General features: G+C 45.1%; 1 protein-coding gene across 1 annotated transcript in view; it reads right to left on the minus strand.

Annotated features, from left to right (window-relative positions):
* Positions 1-203: 203 nt before the first annotated feature.
* pde6a (phosphodiesterase 6A, cGMP-specific, rod, alpha) overlaps positions 204-27,724 on the minus strand; it is a 32,825-nt gene continuing 5,304 nt past the window's right edge. Inside the window, exons 4-24 of the mRNA XM_060063193.1 lie at positions 26,428-26,580; positions 25,007-25,096; positions 23,177-23,317; positions 22,413-22,487; positions 22,246-22,310; positions 19,973-20,039; positions 18,612-18,659; positions 16,956-17,105; positions 15,535-15,678; positions 14,765-14,830; positions 14,250-14,396; positions 13,603-13,710; positions 12,905-13,014; positions 11,849-11,936; positions 11,091-11,191; positions 9,965-10,072; positions 9,765-9,828; positions 6,536-6,610; positions 4,388-4,471; positions 2,628-2,796; positions 204-2,025 (exon numbers count right to left, since the gene is read on the minus strand). Of these exons, the coding sequence (XP_059919176.1) occupies positions 1,979-2,025; positions 2,628-2,796; positions 4,388-4,471; positions 6,536-6,610; positions 9,765-9,828; positions 9,965-10,072; positions 11,091-11,191; positions 11,849-11,936; positions 12,905-13,014; positions 13,603-13,710; positions 14,250-14,396; positions 14,765-14,830; positions 15,535-15,678; positions 16,956-17,105; positions 18,612-18,659; positions 19,973-20,039; positions 22,246-22,310; positions 22,413-22,487; positions 23,177-23,317; positions 25,007-25,096; positions 26,428-26,580 (2,100 nt within the window). The 3' untranslated portion in view covers positions 204-1,978. The remainder of the gene's footprint in view (positions 2,026-2,627; positions 2,797-4,387; positions 4,472-6,535; positions 6,611-9,764; positions 9,829-9,964; positions 10,073-11,090; positions 11,192-11,848; positions 11,937-12,904; positions 13,015-13,602; positions 13,711-14,249; positions 14,397-14,764; positions 14,831-15,534; positions 15,679-16,955; positions 17,106-18,611; positions 18,660-19,972; positions 20,040-22,245; positions 22,311-22,412; positions 22,488-23,176; positions 23,318-25,006; positions 25,097-26,427; positions 26,581-27,724) is intronic.

Here is a 27,724-nt window from a genome sequence, read left to right on the forward strand (position 1 = left end):
GTCAGGCTTTTAATCACATTCATGGTGTACGACAAAGTGCACAGTCTGCTTCATCCGAGCAAACGGTGCAAGAATAGGCGTATCTGTACACGTCGTATTGTTTTGAAATGCATTGCTTGAGGACAGACACGTGCGCATGCAACATACTCCTTTATTATCGGCTGAGTGGGGTTCTTTAAGAAGATTCCAGCAGACTAGAGGTGGTACAGATGTTATCGTTTATTCACTAGAAATGCTCCTCCATCCACATGTTGGAGGGCCCCCCCGCGATGTGAACATCAGTAGGCATGTTGACGAGCCGAAATCCATCCCTTTATGAAATCACATGGTGGGAGTTTCTGACCAGCTGGAAGGAATTTACTGGTGGATTGTAACAACTGCTAAGCTTGGAGTTGATCTGTCAATATCAGATCTGAGTGGACACTCCCATGTTACTATTGCAATGGCTCAACATGAGACCCGGCTGACGCGACGTACGGAGAAACAAACTCATTTGTCACTACTTTGTGCATTTGGGCGCAAACTCATATCAGGACCTGATAAAGTGCAACACATTGTATGTTGACATGCAATGTAACAGTGTTTTCTAAAAAGCCTTCACGACAGTTTACTGTAAGATCTAAGTCTAAATGCCACAAAATAAGTAAAACAACAATTAAACATAATGAATACACACTCAGTCTGTATAATTTAGCTTTCTGGTCTGACCTATTGCTCACACAAGTGAAATCTATGTGGTAACACCAAAAACACCAAAAAGGAAAAAAAATAATTCATTAATTGATTCTGCGTTGACTTATTCCCTAGTAACAACCAGAGCATTAAGCGATGCACCAGAATAATACAGAGACAGCCTGTGCATCATACATATTACTCCAGCATCCTAACTCATAATATTACCGTAGTCCTTCATCGAGAGCGCATATTAGCGGTGACAGTTATAGGGCTTGGAAACACCCGAGACTGTGTTGAATTCTGCGACTCGCTCAACTGTGAACGAGAAACTTTGCGCTCAATTTATTCAATTTGTATTTAGTTATTCAGGCGTAGTCGCTCCGATTTGTTGCATCTGGAAAGCGACAGTGTTTTTTCAACAAGCCAAACCCTGCAGATTTCTAACGGGTGTTTTGGAGATGGGATTAAAAATCACAGCGATCAAACAGACTTACTTCCTGCAGTGTTGCATGTTCATAATCTGTGTCTCCTTCTGATCAAGGATATATTTCTAGCGGTGTAGACATATGTAGAAGTTATTCATAGATATCTATCGTTATTTATAGACCTAATGTTTATTGTTATTTATATGCAGGGTGAAGGGAGACTTTAAAGATGACATGAAATGGAAAACAACTTGCCCTTGATCATCTACTCATACTCCATCACCAACAAAGTTAGCTAAAGTAGTCGACTGGAATGGAACATTTCAACCAATCGCAACACTGATGGGGCCAGCTCTAGAGTGAGACTAAGCCCTAGGTTCTCCCACACCTGCCAATTTAAACCTGAATGATCTCATCCCTTCAACATTTCTAGTCCCCCTATATAGGCCTACATAATCTAGTCTTTAGGTGGTTTGAGTCTCAGGTGAAGGCTCTTTGGGCTAAAGTGTATTTCCATGCAACTATTTACAAAGAGCAAGATTGTCTCAATTCCATTTCATGTTGCCTTTGAAGCGTGATAGAGATTCTATTCCAGAGCCCATCAAGTACTTTGTCTCCAACCAGGGCTGGGAAATGTAAAGTTGAACAGGATCACGACGTGGAGTGGAATTGATGGCTTTCTGCAGTCCGGCTAATGAGTTCTGAGGACGCTGCCACAAAGTTAAGTTAGCAGAACACGTGATGAAAGGATAGATGTGTCTAACTTCATATTGAGATGAGAGAGGGAGATGGATGAGGGGGGGGTGGTCTTGTTAGCAGGTGTTTAGCAGGGTGGATCGCCGGCTGGAGGACTAGGTCAGGAATCTCTCCCTCTCTCTCTAGCTCAGGATGCACGTCTTGGATTGTGAACCCTCGGCAGCCCCGGCTTTGGACAGAAAGAGAGGGAGAGATGAAACCATTAGAAGAAAGAGAGAGGGACATGATAAGAGAGAAGGGCCCAATCCCATTTCTCCCCCTTACCCCTTCCCCTTACCCCTTCAAAACAAGGGGGAGGGGTAAGGGTAAGGGGTAGAAATGGGATTGGGCCAAGGAATCATGATGAGAAAGAGAGAAAGGAACCTCAACAGAATGAATACAAACACACTATGAGAATGAAAAGAACATGATAAGGAAGAAACGTTGTGAAGAAAGCAAGACAAATGATAAGCAAGAAACATGATAAAAGAAACATTTGAAGAAAGATAATAATATGTATGACAATAAAGGAGGAAAGAAAGGAAGTAAACCTGATAAAGAAAGTAAGACGATAAAAAAAGGTACATTGATACATTAGTTGCATATTTCTATCTGAACGTCTTTATGATGGAGTGTACTGTATATCGTCGAGGAAACTCTTTTTCACAATAATATTAGGTTAAAGGTAAACATTTCTGGTTTGATGGTGTTGATGAAGTATGAGTACTTGACCAAAAGGTTAATGAAACGTTGTGCTGAATGCCTACATAGTCAGCCGTAAAGATGACCCACCTTGCTTGGCGGCAGAACCTTTCTGGGCCGCCTCCTCCTTGGCCTTATTGGCCTCCTCTATGACGGCCAGCTTGGCCTCGTGCACCTCCTTCAGGGCGTTCCACTCCTTCCTGTTGTTCAGCAGGCGCTCCAGCATGGGAGTGATCTCAACGTGGAAGCGGCTGAACTCCTGAAACATAAGACGGGATATTGCTTGTTTTGTCCAAAAGGATTCCAAATTATAGAAGTGTTTTTAGTGATTCAGAAATAATATCTTCAGTGATTATGTCCATGATATTTCACGTAATTTCCCTGTTATTGCACAGTGGGCTGTTGCATTAACAGTACATTATTAACATTAACATGACATTATTACTGTATCACACACGAAAGAGAGCTGTAGATGATCTGTGGAACGTCTTCGGGGTATCTGAAGGTGTCTGAAGTCGCTCCCCCAGCGCATTGTGATGAGGTTGAGAGAGTCATTGTCCACGATGCGTCCTCCCCTCGGAGCTCATCGATTCTGCTACACTATTCTCTACACTATGGCAAAGAAAATTGCACTGGCTACCACAGACTGCCACATCCATCCCCTGGATGGAGACAGGTGTAAGGGGTTTTCCCTCCTTCTGAAGTCCGCCAGCAAGCCCTTGGTCTTGACGGTAATCATCTGAAGGTGGTTCAGTCAGCATCACTCTACAAAGGAGTCCATAACGCCTCTGTACTCATCCTGTCCCTTTCTGCTGCAGCCCACAATTGCAGAGTAGTCTTGAGAATTTGCAGGAAGCCGGACATGGAGTTGTAAGTATAATCCGAGTTGAACAGGGTAAACGGAAAAGGTGTCAGGACCCTATGTTGCCACCATAGGGCCAGACACGCACATACCCGAACATACTGTAGCTGACCATTGAGGTAGTGCACAATCCATGACATCAGGGGAGATTCTGCTGGAGTCGCTGTTAGCTTGCTCGCTAGCAGGACAGGCTAGATGTGGTTGAACACGCTTTAGAAATCAAATAACTCTCACAGTGCTACCCGGCCTGTCTATGTGAAGCAGGAAGATGATGGCATCATCCACTTGGGCTGCTAGGCAAACGGAGGTCAAGTGATGGTTTAACCAGGGGAACTAAGTGTACCAGAACCAAGTCTCTCAAGGGACTTCCATCAAGTTGGGTTAGTCTTTTTGTCTTTGATGGCACTAGAGCAGCACACCTTCTTTGGTAAAGGAACAAAGTACACAGCACAGCGACCCTCTAAGTACTCAGACTCAGGTGGTAGATGTGCTTGAGTACTCTGCACCAATTCACATGCTCCACATTTATTGTAGAGGCTCCCCTGGGAATGTCTCCTCCGTTGCCACATTTAGCTTGTCAGCTTCCTTGATGGTAAGTGTGGCTGGAGTGGTACTGTATTTCAAGTTCTGATGATATCCTTATGGTCTCATCTCAGGCTGGCTCTCAAATGCAGATGTTTCAGTCTGAACACCAATGAGTGCATGTGAACATTTAGTTCTAGGATGGGACCATTGATTCCTTGTACCACCAGTGTGGAACATTTACAACTCCATTTGGGGTGATTGATCTACCCACTGGTCTGAGAAACCCATTAAATAATAAATACTATTCTACAGCAGTTTGAGGCTCTTCCATTCGACCGGTCCTAGCACTGGCCCCTGTGTTGGTGGTGTGTTGGTGGTGTGTAGGGGTGTGAGGGGGAAGGGTTGAGAGCAGAGCAGGGGTGTTGGGTTATTGTTGTCGATGTGGTTTTTGTCAGAGACTCACCTTGTAGACGAATGCACAGACAAAGTCGATGAAACCACACTGCATTTTAGGAAGATCTGCAGACTTGGTCCTGTCCATCATGGGCTAGAAAGGGAGAGATAGGAAGACGGGGAACGAAGGAGAAGGGAGAGAAAGGAAGGAGAGACGAGAAGAGAGGAAAGGAAAGAAAAAGGAGTGAAAGAGTGAAACCAGGAACTAAAAGTGATTATATAACAAGACATTATAAATGTTGTTTTATGAACAAAACCGTGGCCAGCAGAGCATCAGATGGTATAAACCATTGCATGTCACATCATGTGTCCATATACTTTTTTTACCAATCAGAAGTCTCTGTCAATTAGTTAAATTCCCATTCATTCTTGAATTAATGCTGATAACATTCACCCGTCCACCCCACTGCTTCAGAGAGGCTGTCGGCTAGGCCTTGACCTATGACCTGTGACCTCTGAAGTCACTGGAATAGCCAATTAAATGCCGGTGGAAAACATCAACGAATAAACCAACCTTCAATTAGTGTTGCACTGCTCGCGTCAATTAAATATCAACTAACACACACACACACACACACACACACACACACACACACACACACACACACACACACACACACACACACAGCCTCCCCCCCCCCCCCTCATACACACACACACACACACACCCTTGCATGCACATCTCTCCCTCTTTCTCTAACTTTCTCGCTCTCTCACACACACAAACATGCCCTTAAACACACACACAAACACATGCGCACACACACAGACACTCATGGGTGACTCATGCCAGCCTTTAAGGGAATGCATCCTGAACTTTGCGAATTTGGACAACTCACATTGGATGCAGTTGCAGGATAATTGCTCCCAATTCTAAACGACAGTAGTGCAAAGCAAACTCTTTTCACCGTTTTCCCCCCCTTTACGTCATTCATTACTTTGACCATATACTGGTCCCTTTCATCGCGGACATGAATCTAAATAGACTCTGAGGCCCGGGGGGGCCAAGCGAGGGAGGAAGAGAGAGAGAGGAAGGGCTAGAGTGAGGGAGGAGAAACATAGAACCGGTAAGAGACAGAGAGAGAAAGAGAGTGAGTGAGTGTGTGTGCAGGGACATTGTGGCTCGGCCCCTGGCCCACTGTGCTTGTTCTTTCTGAACCAGTGCACACCATCACGCACTTCCAGCATAACACACACATTTCTCTCTTTAGTCTCTCTGCCTCCTCCTCCTCTTCCTCCGCCTCCTCCTCCTCCTCTTTCACCTCTTCATCCCCCCATCCCCTCTGGATCCTTCTCCTATTGTGTCTTGGTCGTTGATGATTCCCCCTCTCAATGATTTCTATTAAGCCATCTCCCAATCTCTCTTTCTCCTTTTGCACCACGTTTTGTTGATTTCCTTCAAGGCCTGTAAGAATCTATCCCCCCCCCCCCCACACACACACACACACACACACACACACACACACACACACACACACACACACACACACACACACACACACACACACACACACACACACACACACACACACATAAACACAATCACGCAGGCACACAGTGGGACTCAGGCGTTGAGTTTGCTCGTTCGGTGCAGTACTTCAGATTCATCGACACATTTGTGTCGATGAAATCAATCGTTTTATATCAATCTTGCTATGCCTCTTTGGCTCTGTCCCCCATACTGAAGCTTATCTTATCTCTTTCCATTCCTCTCTATCTCTCTATCCATCTGTCTATGCACCTTTTATTCTACCCCTCTCTCCTTCTCTTACACCTCTCTGGTTCTGGTGAGGATTTTACACCTCGATCTCTCTCTGGGCACCCTTCTCCAGCGCTCTATCGCCTTATCCATCATTCTACACCACATCCTTATCTCCCTATCTCTCCTATCACTCTACCTATCTCTATTCACTCATCCCGCTGTCAATCAATCTTCACCTCTCTATTGCTCTGGAGAAGCTGTTCTCTAAACCTATCACTCTTTATTAGACTCTCTCTCTCTCTCTCTCTCTCTCTCTCTCTCTCTCTCTCTCTCTCTCTCTCTCTCTCTCTCTCTCTCTCTCTCTCTCTCTCTCTCTCTCTCTCTCTCTCTCTCTCTCTCTCTCTCTCTCTCTCTCTCTCTCCAGAAGGTGTGTTTGTGTTTGTGTCTGTGCCTTACAATAGGATTCTGTTCCAGAACGGTTCTCTCCAGATCTCCCTGCTCCCAGAACTCTGCAGCCACGGACAGCGCCACCTGTAGTGGGGGAGTGGGAGAGCGGTTGAAAAAACAGACTTGTTAAGTGCATTTTGGACAGTGATGTCTCGGGGAATGTACACTTGCTTGCCCTCCGATCAACAATATTGCGTGCATTTTGGGATTTTATTTTTATTTTCATTGTCTCGTAATTATGTGCAATTGTTGCACCAATTAATATTTTCCAAAATAATTCCAAAATACGATATGTTGCATAAATATTCAGAACTATCACAACACCATTTCCCAGGTACAGGTTAAGAAAGACAGGATACGAGTGAAGATTAAGAAATCCAAATACAACAACATCTCTGCTCCCTGTGTACGTCGCTATCTCTAACATCACAGATTAGTAGTCCGGCCGCGTGTGTAAGACTTTACATTTGTAGTCCTTGAATGTCATACTCTGATACGAACAACCTGATAGGAGTTTGGGTGAAGAATACAGATACATAAATAATGCATCCCAACTATTCATAAAATCTCCATAATACAGTAAAAGCCATCTTCCCAGCGGGGGGGGGGGGGGGGGTCTAGCCGGTTTGGTAAGGGCTCCTTTTTGGTCAGCCAGGTTGTATTTGACACTTGGATCCTTTGGGGTGGGGGGACTGCGTTGACGGATTATGAGGATGAGGAGGAGGAGGAGGAAGGGGCCGACCACCTGAGTCATCCGCTGGCACGATGATTCACCGCTTCCTGTGGCCTCCTCCTACAGTCTGTCTCCCAATGACACCCGCACTGGAGACGATTAAAATATGGCTGATGCCGTGATGCGAGTGACGTGTGTGTGTGGCGACGCGTAAATCCTCTGGTTCCAGTCGGAATGTGGGCACATCTTGTACTTTGATGCACAGTGTTCTGCGTGTGGGGGCGGGACATTGGATTGGCATCACAGTTTTTCAGGATCTTCTCTGTGGGTAAATAAATGGAAATGTTCAAAAGTGGCTGCCGGAGTTCTTTGGGCTGAAAAGTTGCCTATAAAGTCACAGTTTACTTTAAGAAGAACTATCTCAGCAGGATGGTTATCCTGACAGCATGTAGTCACCAGCCTGAGTCATAGTTGCTCTTCTAAGATGATATGCATTGCCAGTAAAATGCTGTCATTACAGTTACATAGGCCTAAGTACTTTAAACAATTTGTCTTTCATTTTTATTGAAAGGGTAACATCGTCCTAAATATACACTCTGTACTTTTATGCTAGTCATTTTTTTTTTGTGTTATTTGTATTTTAGTCTGGTTATTAGTATTCTATAACACTATGCTGCTCCGGCAAATACATATTCCGTCCCTCATCGACTAAACGAAAAATATCCATTTCACTGGCAGTTCCACCTTTAATACCACATACACACAACCTCTACATGGCCATGAGAGTGTGTGTGTGTGTGTGTGTGTGTGTGTGTGTGTGTGTGTGTGTGTGTGTGTGTGTGTGTGTGTGTGTGTGTGTGTGTGTGTGTGTGTGTGTGTGTGTGTGTGTGTGTGTGTGTGTGTGTGTGAGGGCAGGGCTGTTAGTGATGTGCACGTGTATACACACTCGGGCCACCTCTCTGGGTAAACAGGGGCATAAAGGAATGACATAAATATGAATTATAGCGGGGGCTGGCCAAACAGTCCAACATGTTCCCTATTCCAGCGGGGCCACCGTGGAGAGGAGAGGGAGGGAATGGAAAGGGATTCGTGGCTGCTGGGAGGTAATGGGGAGGAGACGATGGGATGGAGACGGAGGGGTGAGGAGGAGATGGCAGTAGGGTTTGGTAATGGGGAGGATCATGAGTAGATGGTGTACCTGGTTTGGTGAGGAGGTGATGGAGGACATTGGGAAGTCCGTGGGAAGACAGGGTATTGGTAGCCGATGCGGGGAGGCGTGCTGGGAGGAAGCGGAGGTGACCATGGCGATGGGAGGGGTTGCGGGAGGGCGATTGGGCGTGGAGGGGGAGATGTATGCGATGGCGTGGTGGGAGGAGATGTTAGGAGGCGATGTGGGGAGGAGGTTTAAGGGTTTAGAGGAGATGTTGGGAGCGGGTGCCCTCTTGGGAGGTGATGGAGCGGAGATGATGGTAGGTTGTTGAGAGGAATTGGTAGTGAAAAGGAGGAGGAGGGGGTGAGGAGCTTGTAGCTGTGATGGACAGGCTGTGCAGAAGCAGTCAGGAGAATGACTAGTGCCTCTAAAGTGTCATTCTCTCCATTTTGCCCTTGCACATCACATGACGCAGTGTGTGTGTGTGTGTGTGTGTGTGTGTGTGTGTGTGTTTGAAATAGGAAAATCACAGTGGGTTGTTGGAACATGTTGGGATGTATACAAGGAGCCAATATACGCAACCCACACACACACACAGAACACAAACAAATACACACATGCGTGTTTGTGTGTTTTGTGTGCATGTGTGCGTGTTTGCGTGTGACCCAACACGATAATCTGTGTGTTTGTGTTTTGTGTGTCTTTTATTACCTTTATACAAACATCTTTATGCATACACATAAACAGAATTTGGTAAAGTTAGCGCTCACACAGGACACGGTCAAGCAAACCAAACAATGTATCATGTAAGGCTGTTGACCGGGGTTCTATTGGACAGATAATTAATTAATTATTATTAATTAATTAATAATTAATAATTAGAGGGAAACTCATTGCATTTCCTTGTTGCGGACAATAATAACGGAGCAAAAGCAACTATGTGTGGTCTGAGTTATTTTCATTTTGCTTCGGTGTTACAAATTCCAGAAATAGTTTTTCTAAGTGACCACAAGCAATTGCTTTATATTAGTTGTCCCACCATGCGTTTATTATGTTTATTATGTCCAGTTTGGGGAAAATGTCTACATTCAACCCACAATCCATAACTTTTTGGTTAGCATCCTATAGTTGGGTTCTAGCCCTGTTTTCAGGCAGAACAGAGTTTGTTTGTTTGGTCTGCTCCAGAGTTCGAAGGAGCATTCACACCTCCCCAAGCAAACATTGCTATTGAGGGAAGCACTCCAGGTTACGAATGAAATGGAAAAAACGGCTCAGGTGTGAAAGCACACTAAGACACACACGCACACACACATATATGCACACGCACTCACACAGACACAAACAGACAGACGCACACACAGACACTCACACACGACAGACACACCGTATTCACCCCCCCCCTCATCACGGTGTACCTTGCTCTGGATCTCCCAGGGTTTAGCGATGGCAGACAAGTCACACGCTGTCATCATCATCGCCCTGGGGAGATGAAGCAGAACAGTGGGTCTGAGGACCTTTTGTAGGTTTCTGTAGATTGTACAATGTGTGTCTGTGTGTGTGTGTGTGTGTTGGTCTGCATCTGTGTCTGCGTGTGTGTCTGTGTGCGTGATCTTACATGACAATCTCCTTGCGTGTGGTCTCCAGCATCATGTACTTGGTCCAGTCGTTCCAGCTCTCGTAGGTCTTGGACTGATCCACGATCTTCTGGAACATAGTCCTCTTCCTGCACAGCAAACACACAAACACACTTCCTCATAGCACGTACTGTAACACAAACGCCATTCCGCGTAGTATTTCCTGTAGCACAAAACCCTTACTCATACTTCCTGTAACAAAAACACACTTCTTGGAAGCACTTCCTGCCACACAAACACACTTCCTGGTACAAGCATACTTCTTGTAGCACAAACAATTTCCTAGTAGTGCTCCCTGTAGCAAAACGCTCTTCTTGACATTTATGTTTCCGGCTCTTTCTCAGTTCCCTATCAGTTTGCTAATTGACCCGTTGTTTCTATGGCATGATACTTTATCTGATGGGTAAACAGTAGATTTTTCTAACAGCAGCAGGTTAAGGGATGGATCGTAAAGAGCTGGAAGATGGAGCGATGGTGATGGATGTATTAGTGATAGATGGATTGAGAGAGAAAGGGACAGACGGGATTTGCCTGAAGGATCAGGTGAGGGAATCTTTGGAGCGAGGAAAATTGTGATCCAAGGACAAGTGGATTCCTTATTATGGCACAGATTTAATGAATAGATGATTACACTGATCAGCCTAAGAAAAGTGTTGAACAATAATGGCAATTATTCATGAGGGATTTGTTTGTATCAATTAATAAAAGGGCTCCTATTTTGTTGTGAGAGGATTTCTCATTCCATTAGGTGTTTATTGATTTAATAGATATATTGATGAACAGATGGAGCAGATTAACAGTAGCTTGTTGGATGGGTAGAAACGTGAGTTTGGGGTGGGCTTCGCTCAGGAGGTTGACTTGTAACCGGAAGGTTGCTAGTTTGATTCCAGGGTTCTCCTAGCGTGTCGATGTGTCCCTGAGCACGACACTAATCCTAAGTGCTCCTGATGAGCTAGTTGTCACCTTGCGTGATTGACTCCGCTTTCAGGGTGTCAATGCGTGTATTAACCGTTGTAAGTCGCTTTTTGATCAAAGGGTCTGCTAAAAGTAAAAAAATAAATAAAAAAAAGTAAAAGTAAACGTGAGTTTGCGTGGCGAGGCACTGACTTGAAGTAGAGCGCCAGGTCAGTGGCGATGATGGCGATGTCCATCAGGTGGATGACCAGGTCGTGCTGACGGCGGTTCAGGTTCTGGTAGATGTTCAGAGTCTGAAACACACGACAGGAAACACGTAGTCGGATGGAGGATAAAACAGACTCAACCAAGCAGTCGAAAACAGATGTATACAGGATGTTGATCAGAGCTAAGCCGGAAATGGAAGATAAATCGGAAGTTGAAACAGATCTAAACTGTTTGGTGAAACGATCACAAACAGGGAGTTGAACTACCCGTGAAGAGGTAGTTAAAACATGTGAACTGGAAATTGAGTATTACTGACTAAACAGAAAAAGGGGAAATGGACTTTATTCAAGCGAACCTTACCATAACTTGAACTTATCTAACCAAATACCATAACCATTTATTTATTTGATTCTTTGTTTTCTTTGATGGGGAACTAAATCACTACGTACGTGACCTAAAAAATGCTGAATATTCTACCATTGTCTTTGAGCAGGTTGATGTCATACCTTATACCTAAAGCAATAACTAAAAGCACCCCCTGGAATGATAATTACATACTTTGTTAGTGTGTGTGTATGCCTGTGTTCATGTGTTTCTGAACGAATGTGTGTGTGTGTGTGTGTGTGTGTGTGTGTGTGTGTGTGTGTGTGTGTGTGTGTGTGTGTGTGTGTGTGTGTGTGTGTGTGTGTGTGTGTGTGTGTGTGTGTGTGTGTGTGTGTGTGTGTGTGTGTGTGAACACTCACTTCATCTCGCAGCAGGGTCTTGCCAGTGTCCAGATGGTGTCTCTCCAAGATGGAAGTTCCATGAAGCTTAGCGAGGGGGTTGCCAGACCTTTCAAAACACACACACACACACGCACACGGACACGGACACGGACACGGACACACAGACACAGACACACATACACAGTGGGAAGCAACAGGGAGATAAATCATGCAGGTCATCCCCAGGTGGGCGTGGCCTTCCCCCGCCCTCAGCTAATGTAGAATCCAATCATCCAATCAATCAACAGGTAGAAGCGCAGAGGAGGATCGATCAATAACCCTCAGTGTGGTCAGATAATCTCCACCTCATCAAGCGTGTTAGTATACCTTACACCGGGATATGAACCTCTGCTGCATGTATCCTGTGGATAATACAAGACAAGCCTGGTCCTCCACCACCAATCAACTCGTGTTCAACGGTCACGTTTAAGTGGAAGGCCCTGTGATGGCCCTGTTCAAAGAAGGACTGGCAGAGGATGTTTCTTCTAGGCTCTAGGTTCACGTCATATGGGAGGGGTTTGTTCCATTCTAACTTAATCAATCAAGATATTGTGATAATTTCCTTACTTTACAAAGGTTGTTGTTTCCGTCTTTAAAGGGCAGTTGCTCGTTCTTTGTCTGGTAGAGGTGGTTGGTTTTTAGTCTTACTTCTGGTAGAGGTTATGGTCGAGTCTGAATTGATCTGGTAGCACTAAGGTCTAGTCTTACTGCATCCGTTAGAGGTTAGGCTATTATCTTATTTTGACCAAGTAGAGGGAGTTGGTTCTAGTCTTACTTCATCAGGTAGAGGTTAGATTCCAGTCTTACTTCATCAGGTAGAGGTTAGATTCCTGTCTTAGTTCATCAGGTAGAGGTTAGATTCCAGTCTTAGTTCATCAGGTAGAGGTTAGATTCTAGTCTTACTTCATCCATCAGGTAGGGGTACGGTTCTATCGAGGTATGTTTCTATCGAAGTACATTTCTAGTCTTACTTCATCTGATAGAGGTTGGGTTCTAGTCTAACTTAATCCGGGACAGGTTTGATTCTAGACTTACTTCATCTGGTAGAGGTTGTTTGTTCCGCGGTGGTCAATGTCGTGGCAGAAGCCAGCAGTCACCATCGCCATGCACTCAAGGTCTGTGTAGTAACGCTTCAGGTCTCCTGTCTGAACACAAACAGACGCGCACGCACGCACGCACACGCGCACGCACGCACACTCACACACACACACAAAGACACACACACACAAAGACACACAGACAGATACAGCCACAGCATAGACATTAATGTAAAGCACACACATAATACGATGTATACCACCAATCACAGACTAACTGTGTGTGTGTGCATACGTGCGTGCGTGTGTGAGCATCATTAGAACCAATGAAGCATACTAATGGATGTGAGGAGAGGTGATTACAGAACCGATGAGGAAGAGGAGGAAGAGGAGAATGAGTGGGGGGGAGGGGGATTGGAGGGATCATCTTTAGAATTGGGAAAAAATGAAAACACCATGAGATAATCAGAGAGGGACTGTGTCAGGGAATTCCTCAGATCTGAATACCTGTCTCACATCAACTGGGTAAACATCAGTCTCACTATCAGCAGTGTAGAAATGGTGGTCTGTCTTTCTGTCCGTCTCACCACTAGCAGGGTAAAATACTCTGTCTGTCTGTCTGTCTGTCTGTCTGTCTGTCTGTCTGTCTGTCTGTCTGTCTGTCTGTCTGTCTGTCTGTCTGTCTGTCTGTCTCACCATCAGCAGGGTAAACATGGTCTGTCCCACGTTGAAGCCGTGTCTCCAGTTGTGGTAGGTGATACTCCGGTATCCCTTACTGAGGGAGTACATGAAGCGCACCAGCACCTACACACACACACGTGCACACGCACACACGCACACACACGTGCACACGCACACGCACACGCACACACACGCGCACACGCACACACACACAAACACGCTTTAACATTAATACAGTTAACCCCCACTCATTGGGCAGAAATAAAGAACAATTGGAACACACATAAATACCTCTCTACCAATCTATTCACAAATAACATCAAATGACATCAAAATAGTTATCGCTCTGATCAACCCATCCCTCACTTCTCTGGACCTTCTGTGGGCCTAATCTAGTTGGTCCCCGATCTCCTCTCCAGAGATATGGATCTACCAGAGAATTCCTGGATGTAACGTTGGTATGCTCAACTCTATGGAGATAATGAACTTCTTGATGTGTATCTAGTATTCTCACTTCTATACACCATCTAGAGAACTTCTAGGTGTGTGTCTGGTATACTCAATTAGAAGAGACCTTCTGGAAAACTTCTCGATGTGTGTCTGGTAATCTCACTTAGAATAAACCTTCTAGAGAACGTCTAAATGTCTATCTGGTGTCTCACCTCTCGGGGGACGTGGAACTTATCCACCACTTTGAGTTCGTAGTACATCTTGATGCCACACTTGACCAAATCCAGCTCACTGTGCTCAAAGTCACAGAAATGGAACTCCAGGATCTCAGACTTCTTGGTGTTGGGCAAAATTTCAGTCTAGGATGATAGAAAAGACAGAGTGAGGGAAAAATCGATACCCTTGAGACATCACATGTCACCGGTGAATCTATCATCTATCATCATACATCCCAGATAGGATGATGTTTGATGATGGATTAGCCCACCATTTGGTACAGTCCACTGGGTAGGCTGGTATACAGGTTGATCTATCATCATACATCTGACGTGACACTCCTATTTATGATGTTACTAGTGGATAGATTTTTGCATTTATGTAATGATTAATTAACATCACACTTGGTGGGAAACTAGGGCCCCTTTAACTCTGGTTTGTTTGGTTATGGTTTAACATGTTTTAATTGAGGTGATTATCCTGTTGATAGCAATTTTATGATTTTTCTTACCAAAATTTCTTGTAGCTCTTCTTCTTCACATTCATCTGGTTCCTTCCCCCATCTCTCCCTGGTGTTCTGGACACACACACACACACGCACACGCACACACACTCATGATCATCAGTGTTCACCTTGGGTAGTTCAGCACATCATCCATCACCTGTTGTCAACACTTAACCATATGGGCTCTCTCTCTCTCTCTCTCTCTCTCTCTCTCTCTCTCTCCCTCTCCCTCTCCCTCTCCCTCTCCCTCTCCCTCTCCCTCCCTTCTCCCTCTCTCTACTGATCAGGCTATGCAATTATCTTAATCTATTGTCCTTTATCATCCATCCCTGCTTGTTTTTTTCTCTTCCTTCAGCCTTCTGTTATTTTTTTATTCTGGAAGAGGGCAATACTGGTGTGAACTCATGAATAAAGCTCTGCTACCTGTGTGGAGGAGTAATAAGACAATTGTATTTCAACAGTTAGAGCAAGGCATTTACCAGCTTCATTGTTCTATTACTTGTCTAGTTGATTGGAATAGAACTAGACACTGGGCAGGGGTAGGGGTTATATTCCCCGAAGTGGTTAGTGACAGTGACTAGATAGTGAGTGGTTCCTAACAAGTTAGTGACTTGTTACTGCATAGTTAGTGACTGGTTAAAGCCTAGTTACTGATGATTGAGTGAGTAGTTACTGATTAGTGAGTAAATAGTTAGCGACTGGATACTGCTTAGTTAGTGGTTGGTTAGTGGGTGTTAGTCACTATGCAGTGAGTGGTTAGCCACAAGTATACCAACCAGTACTCTCTGGATCTCGTCCTTGCGGCACTTGATGTGGTACATGACCATGTCCGCGAAGATGTCCTTACGGTTCTCCAGCTTGTTCATCTTGTCATACGTATCGGTGTTCAGAACCGACCAGCCAAGGAACTGGGTCAGAGACTGGAGGGGGAGAGGGACATAGAGAGACACGTTCAAGGAAAACCAGGGGACGCATGCATGGCAACGCTGGTCAACACAACGCTAGGTGATTGAATGACACAATACAGGCAGGAGGACATACATGGAGAGAGAGAGAGAGAGAGAGAGAGAGAGAGAGAGAGAGAGAGAGAGAGAGAGAGAGAGAGAGAGAGAGAGAGAGAGAGAGAGAGAGAGAGAGAGAGAGAGAGAGAGAGAGAGAGAGAGAGAGAGAGAGAGAGAGAGAGAGAGAGAGAGAGAGAGAGAGAGAGAGAGGCGCACACACACACAGAGTGAAATACAGGTAGAGAAGAGAGACACATGGAGAGAGGGAGAAAGAGAGAAAAAGTTTAGTGGCAGGCAGAGATGGAGAGAGATAGGGATACAGAGGAAAGAGAGAGCGTTACATTTGTTCATCTTATCTGTAGTTTCTAACCAGCCTCAGGGGCGTCCTGTTATCTGCTGTCCTGATTTTGTTTGTTTTGAAAATATGTAAGCCCATCACTATGCACCATATGTGGCCATTGTTGCCTTCTTTTATCTTACATGCTAAGTACATGAAGAAAAAAAAAGTATACAGTTTCCTATCGAATTTAGCATTCAATACTAATAGGCCTCTGCTAGGGATAGCCGTATATGCTTTTGCTTGAGTGTCTGTATGTGTGTGTGTGTGTTTGTGTGTGTGTGTCTGGGTATGGGTGTGGGTGTGTATGAATGTGTATGTATTTGTTCGTGTATATGTATACTATGTGTATGTATTATGTGGGGGTTTGTATGTATTTTGTGTTTATGTGTGTGTCTGTGTGTGCATCTGGGTTGTTGGAATACAGAAGAGCTTTCGTGAAACCTTGAAGACCAACGATTAATAATGTAGAATACTTTTTTATTTATAGAGCATGACTCAGAGAGCTGTACAACACTCGCACACACTGAAACACAGACGCACAGACACACGCACACACACACACACACACACACACACACACACACACACACACACACACACACACACACACACACACACACACACACACACACACACACACACACACACACACATAAACACAAACGTGCATGCGTACTTGTTTGTGCTTCTGCAAACATACAATATTTTGCGCCTTTTTCACACAAGAGAGGCAAAAAAAAAACCTGAGACAGACAGACAGACAGACAGACAGACACACAGACACACAGACACACAGACACACAGACACACAGACACACAGACACACACACAGACACACACACAGAACCAAACACACCTCCATGAGCGTTTCATCCTGTTCATCAAACGGTTTTCCGTCCTTCCTGTTGTAGAACGTGGCCACGCCCACTATCTCCTCCTTCTTGTTGACGATTGGCAGAGACAGGACGTTCTTAATGGTCCAACCGGAGTCGTCCAGGGGCTCTTTCTACACACACACACACACACACACACACACACACACACACACACACACACACACACACACACACACACACACACACACACACACACACACACACACCAACATACATGCAATTTACTTTGGTGACAACGTTAAATTACCTGATCTGAAGCTCAACATGGAAGGAGAGAGGTAAGATTCAATGAAACATTAACTTCGACCGTATTACCAAAACAAATTCACTTAATCCCCTATTGAGGCCGGGCATGACTAGAAATCACCAAACGATGCTTGAGAAGGGTCAACAGCTCATAGTGACATTGAAGGTGCTGTGTTGTTCAGTCGAGCAAAGTCCTTTGTGGTCGAAAGTGTCTTTCCTCACTCGTAGTCGTGTATGAGTTTAGTAGAGTCGACTACTCTCTACTCTAGTCCTAGCACTGTTCTTATTCCTAAGGAGACCAAGGGGAGAGACCAGGAGATACACCAGGGGATAGACCAGGAGAGAGAGACAAGGGGGTCAGATCAGGGGGAGAGACTGGGACAGGGACCAGGAGAGAGACTGGGACAGGGACCAGGAGAGAGACTGGGACAGGGACCAGGAGAGAGACTGGGACAGGGACCAGGAGAGAGACTGGGACAGGGACCAGGAGAGAGACCAGAGTGAAGGAACAGGCAATGGACAAGTAGAGAGAACAGGGAGCACGAAGGAGAGGGAAACCAGGGAGAGGGACCAGGGTAAGACTAAAATGTATATATAATAGTCCTCTAGCGTCGTTCCTTCAGGCTAAAGGCGGCTTGTTGTTCTCTCTGTTTCCAGCCTTTAATGTCGGCTTGTCGACCGTGTGGTTTATTCACCGTTTTGGTCGTGGGAGGTTGATGTGTATAGATATAGAGAGAGAGTTAAATATAACCAGCTTAAAGACAACATAAAGAGACATTCAGAGTGGGTCTTACTTCCGTAATCTGGTTTCCGAGTGAAAATAGACAATTGTCACTGGAACATTCTGAGAAATGGGCTGGATGGAAGCACGCTAGCAGATGTGAGTTAGATGTGTGCAGGCTTTTTAAAGCATAGAGCTCTGGAGGAAGTAAGGTTGATTTAACGTTTAATACTATTTTTGTCCAGATTCTTATGCAGTCATTCAGGTGCGGCCTTAATGCCAAGCGACGTACAGTGAATTAGGATACATAAAAACATTAAGGAGCAGGTAGGTGTAATTTGTGTTAGGCTAAAGGATTCCAAAAGGTTTGGTTGTGGTGATGGAACACAGTACTTTTCGGCATCCTAGCCACTACACTATCCTGTCCCCCGAAATGAAAATAATACAATTTAATCGAAAGATAAAATATTGAACGGAATAAATGACATGATGTGGGAATGAGAGTATCTAGTATATGTGGTGCTGTCTCTACGTTGTAAAGATGAGCATGAGAGAGCTGATGGACGCTCTCTGAATGAGGTGTCTCCCATCCGTGTACGGACCAGCAGGAGGTTAGGGTGGCTCTGATTTGTTCACACCAAGCACTCACCTGGAACTGGAAGAAATCATCTTGACCCGCATTCATGATGTTACAGATCTGGAGGAGCAGAGAGAGGGGAACGAGAGAGGGATGGGGAGGATGAGGAGAGAGAATGATGAAGTGAAAGAGTTGGTGTCTTCTATCAGTTCGAGAACTTGGTCTAGTGATACCTATATGGGGTCGCAAAGAAAGTTTAAGATATTTGATTCTGCATTTATTTAGAAAAAAAAGGAAATTAAAATCTTTTGAGCTCCTGTAAAAGCCGCATACTAAACCCGCAATATATGCCAATATATAGCCAGACCGACCAATAGCATGAAAACAATGTGTAGGGTAGCTGATGCCAATTGAGGTCACAAGATGTTTTGGACAAGGTCAGGAACCACTGGTATACAGTGCCCTGATGCCACTTAATGTCAGTCTGGTTAGACAGCACAGTTTTAAATGTTCCAAAAATAAGATTGAGAGATAATTTATAAATGAATAATCAATCTCAGTTCTCTGTTCATTTGCTACACATTTTGGATGCTGAGATAAACGCACATCTTATTTGGTTCTATTCCACCTACTCACTTAATGCTCATCAGAGTCAATTTCAACAGCTGCCAGTGTTTATTCCCTAATAAACACTAATAATCCCTTATAATCTAACAGACATTTTGATCCCTTAACTTCTTAAGCACCCATTTGCCTCTCGTATCCACTCTCGGTTTGAATAAAAAGTTGTTTATATTATGAATAACTGAATCGTTGAGGGCCCAATGGGCTCTCGTTGGTTGATTTGAATCTCTTTTATCTCCATGTTCCCCATCGATACACAAGCCCTCCTCTTTGCTCTCCTGCTGAGGTGAGGTGAGAGAGAGCTGAGGTGTAGAAAATCAGGATTTTCTTTGAATTCCTAATGAAGACTTGAGGTCGATTTTTCTCTGTCTCTTTAGCTGAAGTGGTTACACATCATTAACGGCAAGCGATGGAACCTGCCGCAGAGGAGTGAAAAATCAACCGCTCATGATCATTACGATAATTGATTAGACAAAGAGGATACCTGGAGATACCTGGAGCAGTGTACAGGGTTGGCAGTTCATTAAAGAGAGAGCCAGAGAGAGGGATGCTAACAGGTATTGTAGCCCCTGTAGGCTGTGAGCTGAACATTGGGTAACTCCATTACCAAGCTGCCCAGTGTCCTCCTGACCTCCAACCGAAGGACTTCTACCAGGGTTTTTACGCCATTTTAGGATCCCCGTGCATGGCTGGCATTGACACACATACGTGCGCTCCCAACACATGTGTACTATAAACAGACTTGTAGCACACATCTATTACTGGTGTATGTGGGTGAGTGTGTTTGTGTGTCTGTGTGTGAGACTGACCAGTCCGTTCTCTGCTACGTAGGTGGGCAGGCCGCTGATCAGGGCCCAGTGGTCTGGTGTGGGGGTCCTGCAACAGCCAATCACAACAAAGATCATCTTACATGGTATTAAACAACATTAGAAAGAGGCGTTCGATTGGCTCGTAGTGGACCAATGTCTGATTATGATTTGATCCACTGTTGTCATGTGATCCAGAACCAACTGACTTCAAGTGAACCACTTGTATATGTTTGTATTTTCCTGTAGATATTTATTTATTGTGGCAAACGGCAGGTAGGGGTAAGGGGAACGGTTATTAAAGGGAGGAACTGAGGGAACCCGAAGGACGGAGGACGCCCGAGTAGAGGAGGGCCGATAGGAAAGTGGCCTGAATTGCTTACATGAGGTGGCGCCACAGGGGTCAACCCATCATCTCTCAGAGAGTGACTAGGGGGACGCAGGACAGGAGGCAGGTGAAGCAAGTGACCTATTCCCGATGGAATGTGATGGAATGTGGCGACCAAAACCACATTTCCGCTGCCTCATAGTTCCCCTACCCGTTCCCCTCCTTTTTTAGCAGGATCGCCACCGAACCGGTGGGACCACTACCCAAGAGCAGCCAAGGGCACCAATACATCCTGGTGGGATGTACTACTGTATTCCTCCAAAGAAGGCTGCCAGAGGAATCGGGGCCAGCCGAGGTGCCCCTAGGCCGGCACAGAGGCAGGAGCTGACTGAGTCGGTCAACCGGAACCAGGACATGTTCTCCAGTGAACCAGGCCACACCAATCTGGGACAGCACCACACCATCACGGAGCCCGGCAAAACGGTGGAATTGAGACCATACCCTTTACCAGAAGCCAGGAGAGAGGCCGTCAGGACCGAGGCAAAGACTATGTTGGAAGCGGCAGTCATCGAGGATCGAACAATGAGTGGGGCAGCCCCATAGTGTTGGTGCCGAAACCTGACGGCACCATACGCTTCTCTAATGATTTAAGAAGGCAAAATCTATTATCAAAGCTTGACGCCTACCCCGTGCTTCTAATAGTTTAACTGATAGAACGGCTAGGGTACCGCTTGATATATCAGAACGCTCGACCCGAGAGAGGGCTATTGGCAAGTGCCTTTGGCTCCAGAGGTGAGGGATGAAACCACTTCTGCCACTCCTGGTGGGCTGATCCACTACAAGAAGCTGCCATTTGGCTCGGACGGGTCACGGCCCACCCTCCAGAGGTTGATGGTTTATCTATCTGAGGTTTATTCCCCATTTGGCATCCCTAGCCGGGCCCCCTGACGGATTTGACCAGGGACCTTCAGCCCGCCCAAGTGACTTGGACCGAGGAGACAGAGGAAGCCTTCCAGGACCTAAAGGGAGCACTGTGTTTGGGACCTGTGCTGGAAATCCCAGACTCCACCAAACCAATGGCGGTGCAGAGGACGGACCCTTCTGAAACAGGTGTGGGGGCTTGTCACAACTGCAAAGAGGTGAAGAACATCAAGTGTCTATACTTTATATATATTATGGGGGAAAAGGAATGTCTCGCCATCAAGTGGGCTCTAGAAACCCTGAAGCAGTATCTGCTGGGACGCCACTTCACCCTGGTCACTGATCATGCACCACTGGTTAGTATGTCGCTGAATAAGGACAGCAACAACCGTGTCTCCCTCTGGTTCCTAGCGCTGCCACCCTTTGCCTAGTCTGTTTTTCACAGGTCACGGGCAGCCAATGGGAATGCCGATGCCCTTCCTAGGAGGGATGCTCTAGGAGCTGGACGGCCCCTTCTTCCTGGTCGGAGCTGAGGGGTGAGGGGGTGTGGCAGGCAGCAGGGACGGCAGTGGGGTGTGGTTATTGAAGTGAGATATCGTGCAGCCCACTGGCTCCACCCCCAAGCCTTACATGGACTTCCTCTCTTAAACAGGCAAGCCTGAGGATGGTTGAGCAGGAGTGCTTGGGGCCTAAAAGGCAGAGCAGGCGGCAACACGGGAGGCTAGTAAACTACTGAAAGCATCTGTGTGATCTTCTGGGAGTACTGTTCCGCCGAAGAGAGAGCGCGACAGACGCCGAATATAATTGATTAGCCGTTCTGACCTAGAACAACCTTCCACTGTCCAGAAATGTAACCAGTTGGAATGGGTTGCTGGACAGGGTTGACAGTGGCTAGGAAGGTTTGCTATGCAGCATTGCTAAAGGCGTGGTTGATTGACACCAGTTGCCTGACATGGTTACTAGTTACGGTTGCTAGGCGTGGTTGCTAGCCATGGTTTCGAGCCGATGCCCCGTTGGTGTAACTCACGGAATGACTTTGATGTCTTCTTTCCCGTGGAGGATGTAGTCAATGACTTTGTAGAAGATAATTTCCTGGTCACAAAACAATCATAGTACTAATAGTATTAGTAGTTGTAATCTTAGTAGTAGTAGCGGAAGTATTTGTGGTATTAGTTCTACAATCGCTGTGCTCACCCTGCCATCTGGTGTCTTGGGTCCATCGTACGGTGGAACCTCGCCCATCAAGACCGGCCACAGGTCAAAGAACTCCTACACACACACACACGCACGCACACACACACGCACACACACACGTGACCTCTCAGTGCATTTCCATGCACACCACTCAACTAAACTGAAACTTTGAGCCTGATTTGTGAACTGCCATGTAAACAGCTTGTAAATCAAAGGTATCCGACTCTGTGTTTTACAGAGAGGATGTCTGTCTGGTGTAATAGATCACGTGCCAGTGTTTGTGGTGCTATAGGGGCTAAAGTGTGATGATGAGTGTTTGTCGTGTATCAGTGTATAGAGTATCGGGGTGTGTGTGTGTGTGAGTGTGGTTTATGGGAGGGGGAAGGGGTGATGTGTCATCAGCCAGCCAGCTGGAGAGACTGGCGAGGAGCTGGCGGAGCTGAGGAGAAACATCTGCTCAAAGGAGCAGGAGGTGCTTCTCCTGTCAATATTGTCCCTGACCCAACACAAAGGGGTGGCTGACAGACAGACAGTCAACAAGCCCATGTTCCTCCTCCTCCTCCTCCTCCTCCTCCTCCTCCTCCTCCCCCTCCTCATCATCATAATACCAATATAATAATAGTATGAATAATTTATAAACGATAACTTACTAGTAAATTATTTAATACATAGTACAATTATTAAACATGAGAATAATAACGACAGCAGTGACTCTTAATGATGATGAGGATGAGGTCATGAATGTGGATGAGGGCGTCTCGTACCTTGGTCTTGGTCATGTCCAGTAGTCCTACAGAGTAGCGGTCACAGTTGAGAAAGGCGCGGACCGTGTAGAGGGCTTTGTGGAACTGTCTCTCGATGTCAGTCAGCTCCTCAAACACCTTGCTGGCGGACCACAGCAACACCTGGAATAAAGTCGATTAGAGCAGCATGCAGGTAGCTGAGTCGACAAGTTGAGTACAGTAGATTAGAATATAGTAGATTGGAGTAGAGTAGAACATATTTGACTAGAACAGAGTAGAGTAGAATAGAGTAGACAACATTATGGTTAACCTGTTGAGGTTAGCCAGGTAAACCATGGCTAGGTTTAAGAGGTACGATAGGCAACCCATTCTCACAACAAAAGAGACGTTTTAAAATGTGTTTTTCAAATGTGCCTTTGATTGCCATAATCTTCATCCAGTGATTGGATACGATGAGGTAGTTCAACTACTCTGGGCTTTTTTTCATGCTTGTTTGGGGTTCTGAGGGACTAGAAACGGGGTAGGCTATATTCTGTTTAAGAAATAACCTCTAGTTGTAATTAACAGGGGAAATTGTTCAATGGAAAGTGTTGTATACTATGCATGCAAATCAATTCATAAATAGTTTTTACTGTTATTCAGGGATGAAAAGTGCATTGACATTTTAATGTGCGAGGTAACCACTATTGGTTAGTTGAAAATAATAATCCTCATTGAGATTAAACATCTCTTCCAGTGTCTTGGCCAAGACAGGCAGCAGTAGCCTACAGTCACACATAGCATACACACCAAACATAAGAAAAATAAAACAACTAAAACAGTCCGCAGGAGGGAAGGGGGATATCAATATCGCAAGACATTTGGGGAGGCTCAAGGAGGAGGAGAGTGATATTAAGTTTGAGCAACAAACTTTCCTGGTTAAATAAAGGTTAAATACAATAAAAAAAAAGATGATGAGTGCAGATAAAATACTGGGGCTCAATACTCTGCTCCTGGTCAGTTGAAAGGGGTTTGTGCAGGCAACCCCCAGTCCCAGCCAGCGGTTTCTCTTCCTGTGGGTGGAGATTGTTTATCAGACGCTCAGGAAGGCGTGGAACGCCCTTAGTGGGGCGTGAGACTGACTGAGGTGCAGCATGCTCCCGAGACAGGAATGGGGGATATGCCTCCAGCTGAGCAGAAGATGGCAGCCTCGACATCTCTGGGTCCAGAGCATGTGACTTCTTCTCCACGCTGCCCAGCGGAAGAGTGCAATAAGACTGACAGACTGGTGTGTCAGACTTACGATACAGCCACACGAGTAGCCCGGTCAGGCAATGCACTCGCCATTTAATTGACAGCTCTCAGGAGACCCACAATCTACACTTAGCGACCCCAAGATGCCCCCTGGTTGAAGGTCTAATGGCCAAGTTTCTATCTCTTTATTTCTTCAGTCTAGATTCATTTCTAACTTGTGTTTCCAATGAGTTTCAATTGAGCATTTGATGATGCTGTGTGAGCCTTTCTTTTAGGGGCTGGAGCCCCCGAATTTATTTATTTTCAGCAGACCCTAATGCCCTGATTAGTTTACCACTGATCATTTGCTCCTCCGTGTTTGTTTTTGCAGACTGCAAGTTTACAGTCACATGACGTGGACGCCAGCCTCTAGAAAGAATAGGCCGAAAAAACGTAGAGCTGTTGTGGTAAAACTCTGAAGTTATACACTGGGAACCAACGTAGTTATACTACATTTTGGTATGAGAATGATGGTGATACAATATCAATTTGGGTGCAGGACAGGACAAGTACAGGACAGGACAGTCATAGAAATAAAAACAAAAACAAGGGGGCAGAGAGGGCGAGAGGCAGCCTCACCTGGCCTCTCCTGGTCTCACAGTTGTGCAGGTAGCTGAGATGAAACACTCTGAGGACCAGGTTAGCAAAGTTCAGGTACTTGTTCAAGGTCTGGAGGAGGAAGAGATACAGGTCTAACATGACTTCAAAGTCGATTCATCCAAAATGCACACTATAGTGAAGAACGTCCACAACACTGGTTAATGCCTTAATTTAAGTTTAGGTTTCGCTTGGTATTTGAATAGTAATTGGTCTAAATCAGATTTGTTTCTGTCTCATGTTGTTGAATGTTGTGTGCATGTGTTATATTATTCAACACGACAACGAAGGATGGTTTAGCACACTTTACTGATACTGTCAATGCCAATACAGAGCATACAAACTTTTATAGATGTTTATCTATGTTTAGGGAAAGGAAACATTGCCTTTTGTCTATCTGTGTAGCTGTGAGATCTGTGTTCGCCACTGCATGACCAACACTCAGACAAGGGGGACAGGAGAATATCTAAATAATGGTTATCCCACACACTGAATCTCGTCTCCACTATCTTGTTGTCAATAAGTATTTGGGTAAAACATGTGCAATCTTTCTTGTTGTTCAATTAGTATTTGGGTCAAAAAATAGTTTTTTCATCTTTTTGTGAACTAACACCGTAGTGTGTTGAGGAAAATTTGTGGGAAAAACCTGGACTTCAAAACAAATAGCTTGAAAATACTTGGGGAATGCCAGAGATGGGAGAAAATGCAGGCTAGTGTCTTGAATGAAGAGGACTCAGTAAAACATTACGGGGACATGTTAAACATATTTTAAATATTAAAAGGAAAATAAGAAACAAAGTGGAGGGATTTCTGAGCAGAGTAGGTAGCAGTATGTTGAGACAGCATCCCCGATTACAGCTACCTCTTATCTATTCTCCAAGTGCAGCCTGCCTGTTCACCTTTCATTTCCTGCTCGACATCACTGTGGGAAGGAACCTCTGTAGGACTTCAGCTGAGACACATCAACTCAACACCCACTGGCAATGAACTTAAGCTTCTGGCAATTATTATCAATTAACTATTAAAAACCTTTTAAACAACTATTAGTCACTGAGGAGCAAGAAGAGGAAAATGCATTATTGTTGCTGTTGAAGCTAATAGCACTTAATGAGTTGTGGTATCCCCAACGCGCACTATGTAAAGTGCTTTGAAAAGTGCTGTATAAATGCAATGGATTATTATAATTTCTATATCAAATAGAATCAGAAGCAGCTGCTTCATTATATTGAACTCAACCAACTAAAATGAACTAAACCGGACGAGACATAAGGAATCACCTCAGGGTCTCACCCTAACCCTGAAAATAAAATGAAACCACTTAGATAGGGATTGATCGCTCGACTCTAGCGTGAACCGAAAGAGAAGCAAAGTGACGCCAGGTTGTGCCTGAGGGATGACATCACCTCTTCGTCCTTGGCGTCGAAGTGCGGGCCGTCCAGCTTATTGACAGCCATCATGACGGCCACCATGTCTTTACCGTTCATGATTGGGATGGCCAGCAGGTTGCGTGTCTGGTACTCTGTCAGTGTATCCACAAACTCACTGTAGTGGGGATTCTGAAGAGGAGGAGGAGACAGATGTGAGAAACATACGGCGATACTTGTAAAGGGAACACAGACATTAGTGGTTCCGTGAGTGGGACGACATTGTGTTTATCTTTGTTTCTTCTGCTGATGTGTAGGTGATGCGGGAATAGTGGCTGTGCAAAGAATCACACATAAAGGTGTTTGATTCTGTAGTTGTGTGGGTGAAAGCATAGTCTACATATAGCCCCCCCCCCCCACACACACACACACATGTACACACACATGACACGTACACATTCATATACACTTCACAATTGTACACACCTAAATATATACTTAAATGTTAATATATATATACACATCCATGTACAAATACACAAATGTCAACATAAATATACATCACGAAGGAGTCCTGAAATTGCTATTCGTCCTGTGTCTAAACAAGTAAACAAGACAAACTAATCTTTATCCTCTATCTGGCCATAGCAGTACAGGGCTTAGCGCTGCCATGTCTGTATCGTGCACATCTTGTCTGTGACCGTGCGTAGGTGGGGCGGGGAGGGGGGGGGGGGGGGGGTGTGGCATGGCCATAGACTACTAGGGATACTAGCCTTGCGGTTGCGTACCCGATAAGGACAGCATGGTTTTGCTGAGTCGCTAGGAATGGTTTTGGTGTGACCTCTGTAGGTAATCCAGCATCGCTCTAATTCAGAGTGGATTAAGCAGCTTCATCTGCCCTGCCCCCAGAAGGGAATAACAATACACATCTCCCTCTCTCTTCATCTCTTATTTGATGTATCTCTCTCTCTCTTCATCTATGATCATATCTCTCCCTCTCCTCAGCTCTTATTATGTATCTCTCTCTCCTGAATTCTTATGTATCTCTCTTGGTATTTCTCTCTCTTCATTCCTCTATCGCTCTCTTCAGCTCTTGTTATATAGCTCTCCTCATCTTTTATTAAACATATCTCCCTCTTCCTCTATTATTATTTGTTAATCTCTTATTATATGTATGCATCTCTCTTCCTCTCATTTATAGCTCACTGTCTTAATCACTTGTTATATCTCTCTCTGTCTGCATCTTCATTATATATGTATATATATATGTGTAAATACTGTGTATCTCTCTCTTCATCTCTTATTATGTATTTTTATATATATATATAGGCTGTAT

Source organism: Gadus macrocephalus, chromosome 10 (genome assembly GCF_031168955.1).
Source record: "Gadus macrocephalus chromosome 10, ASM3116895v1".
NCBI classification, from domain to species: Eukaryota; Metazoa; Chordata; class Actinopteri; order Gadiformes; family Gadidae; genus Gadus; species Gadus macrocephalus.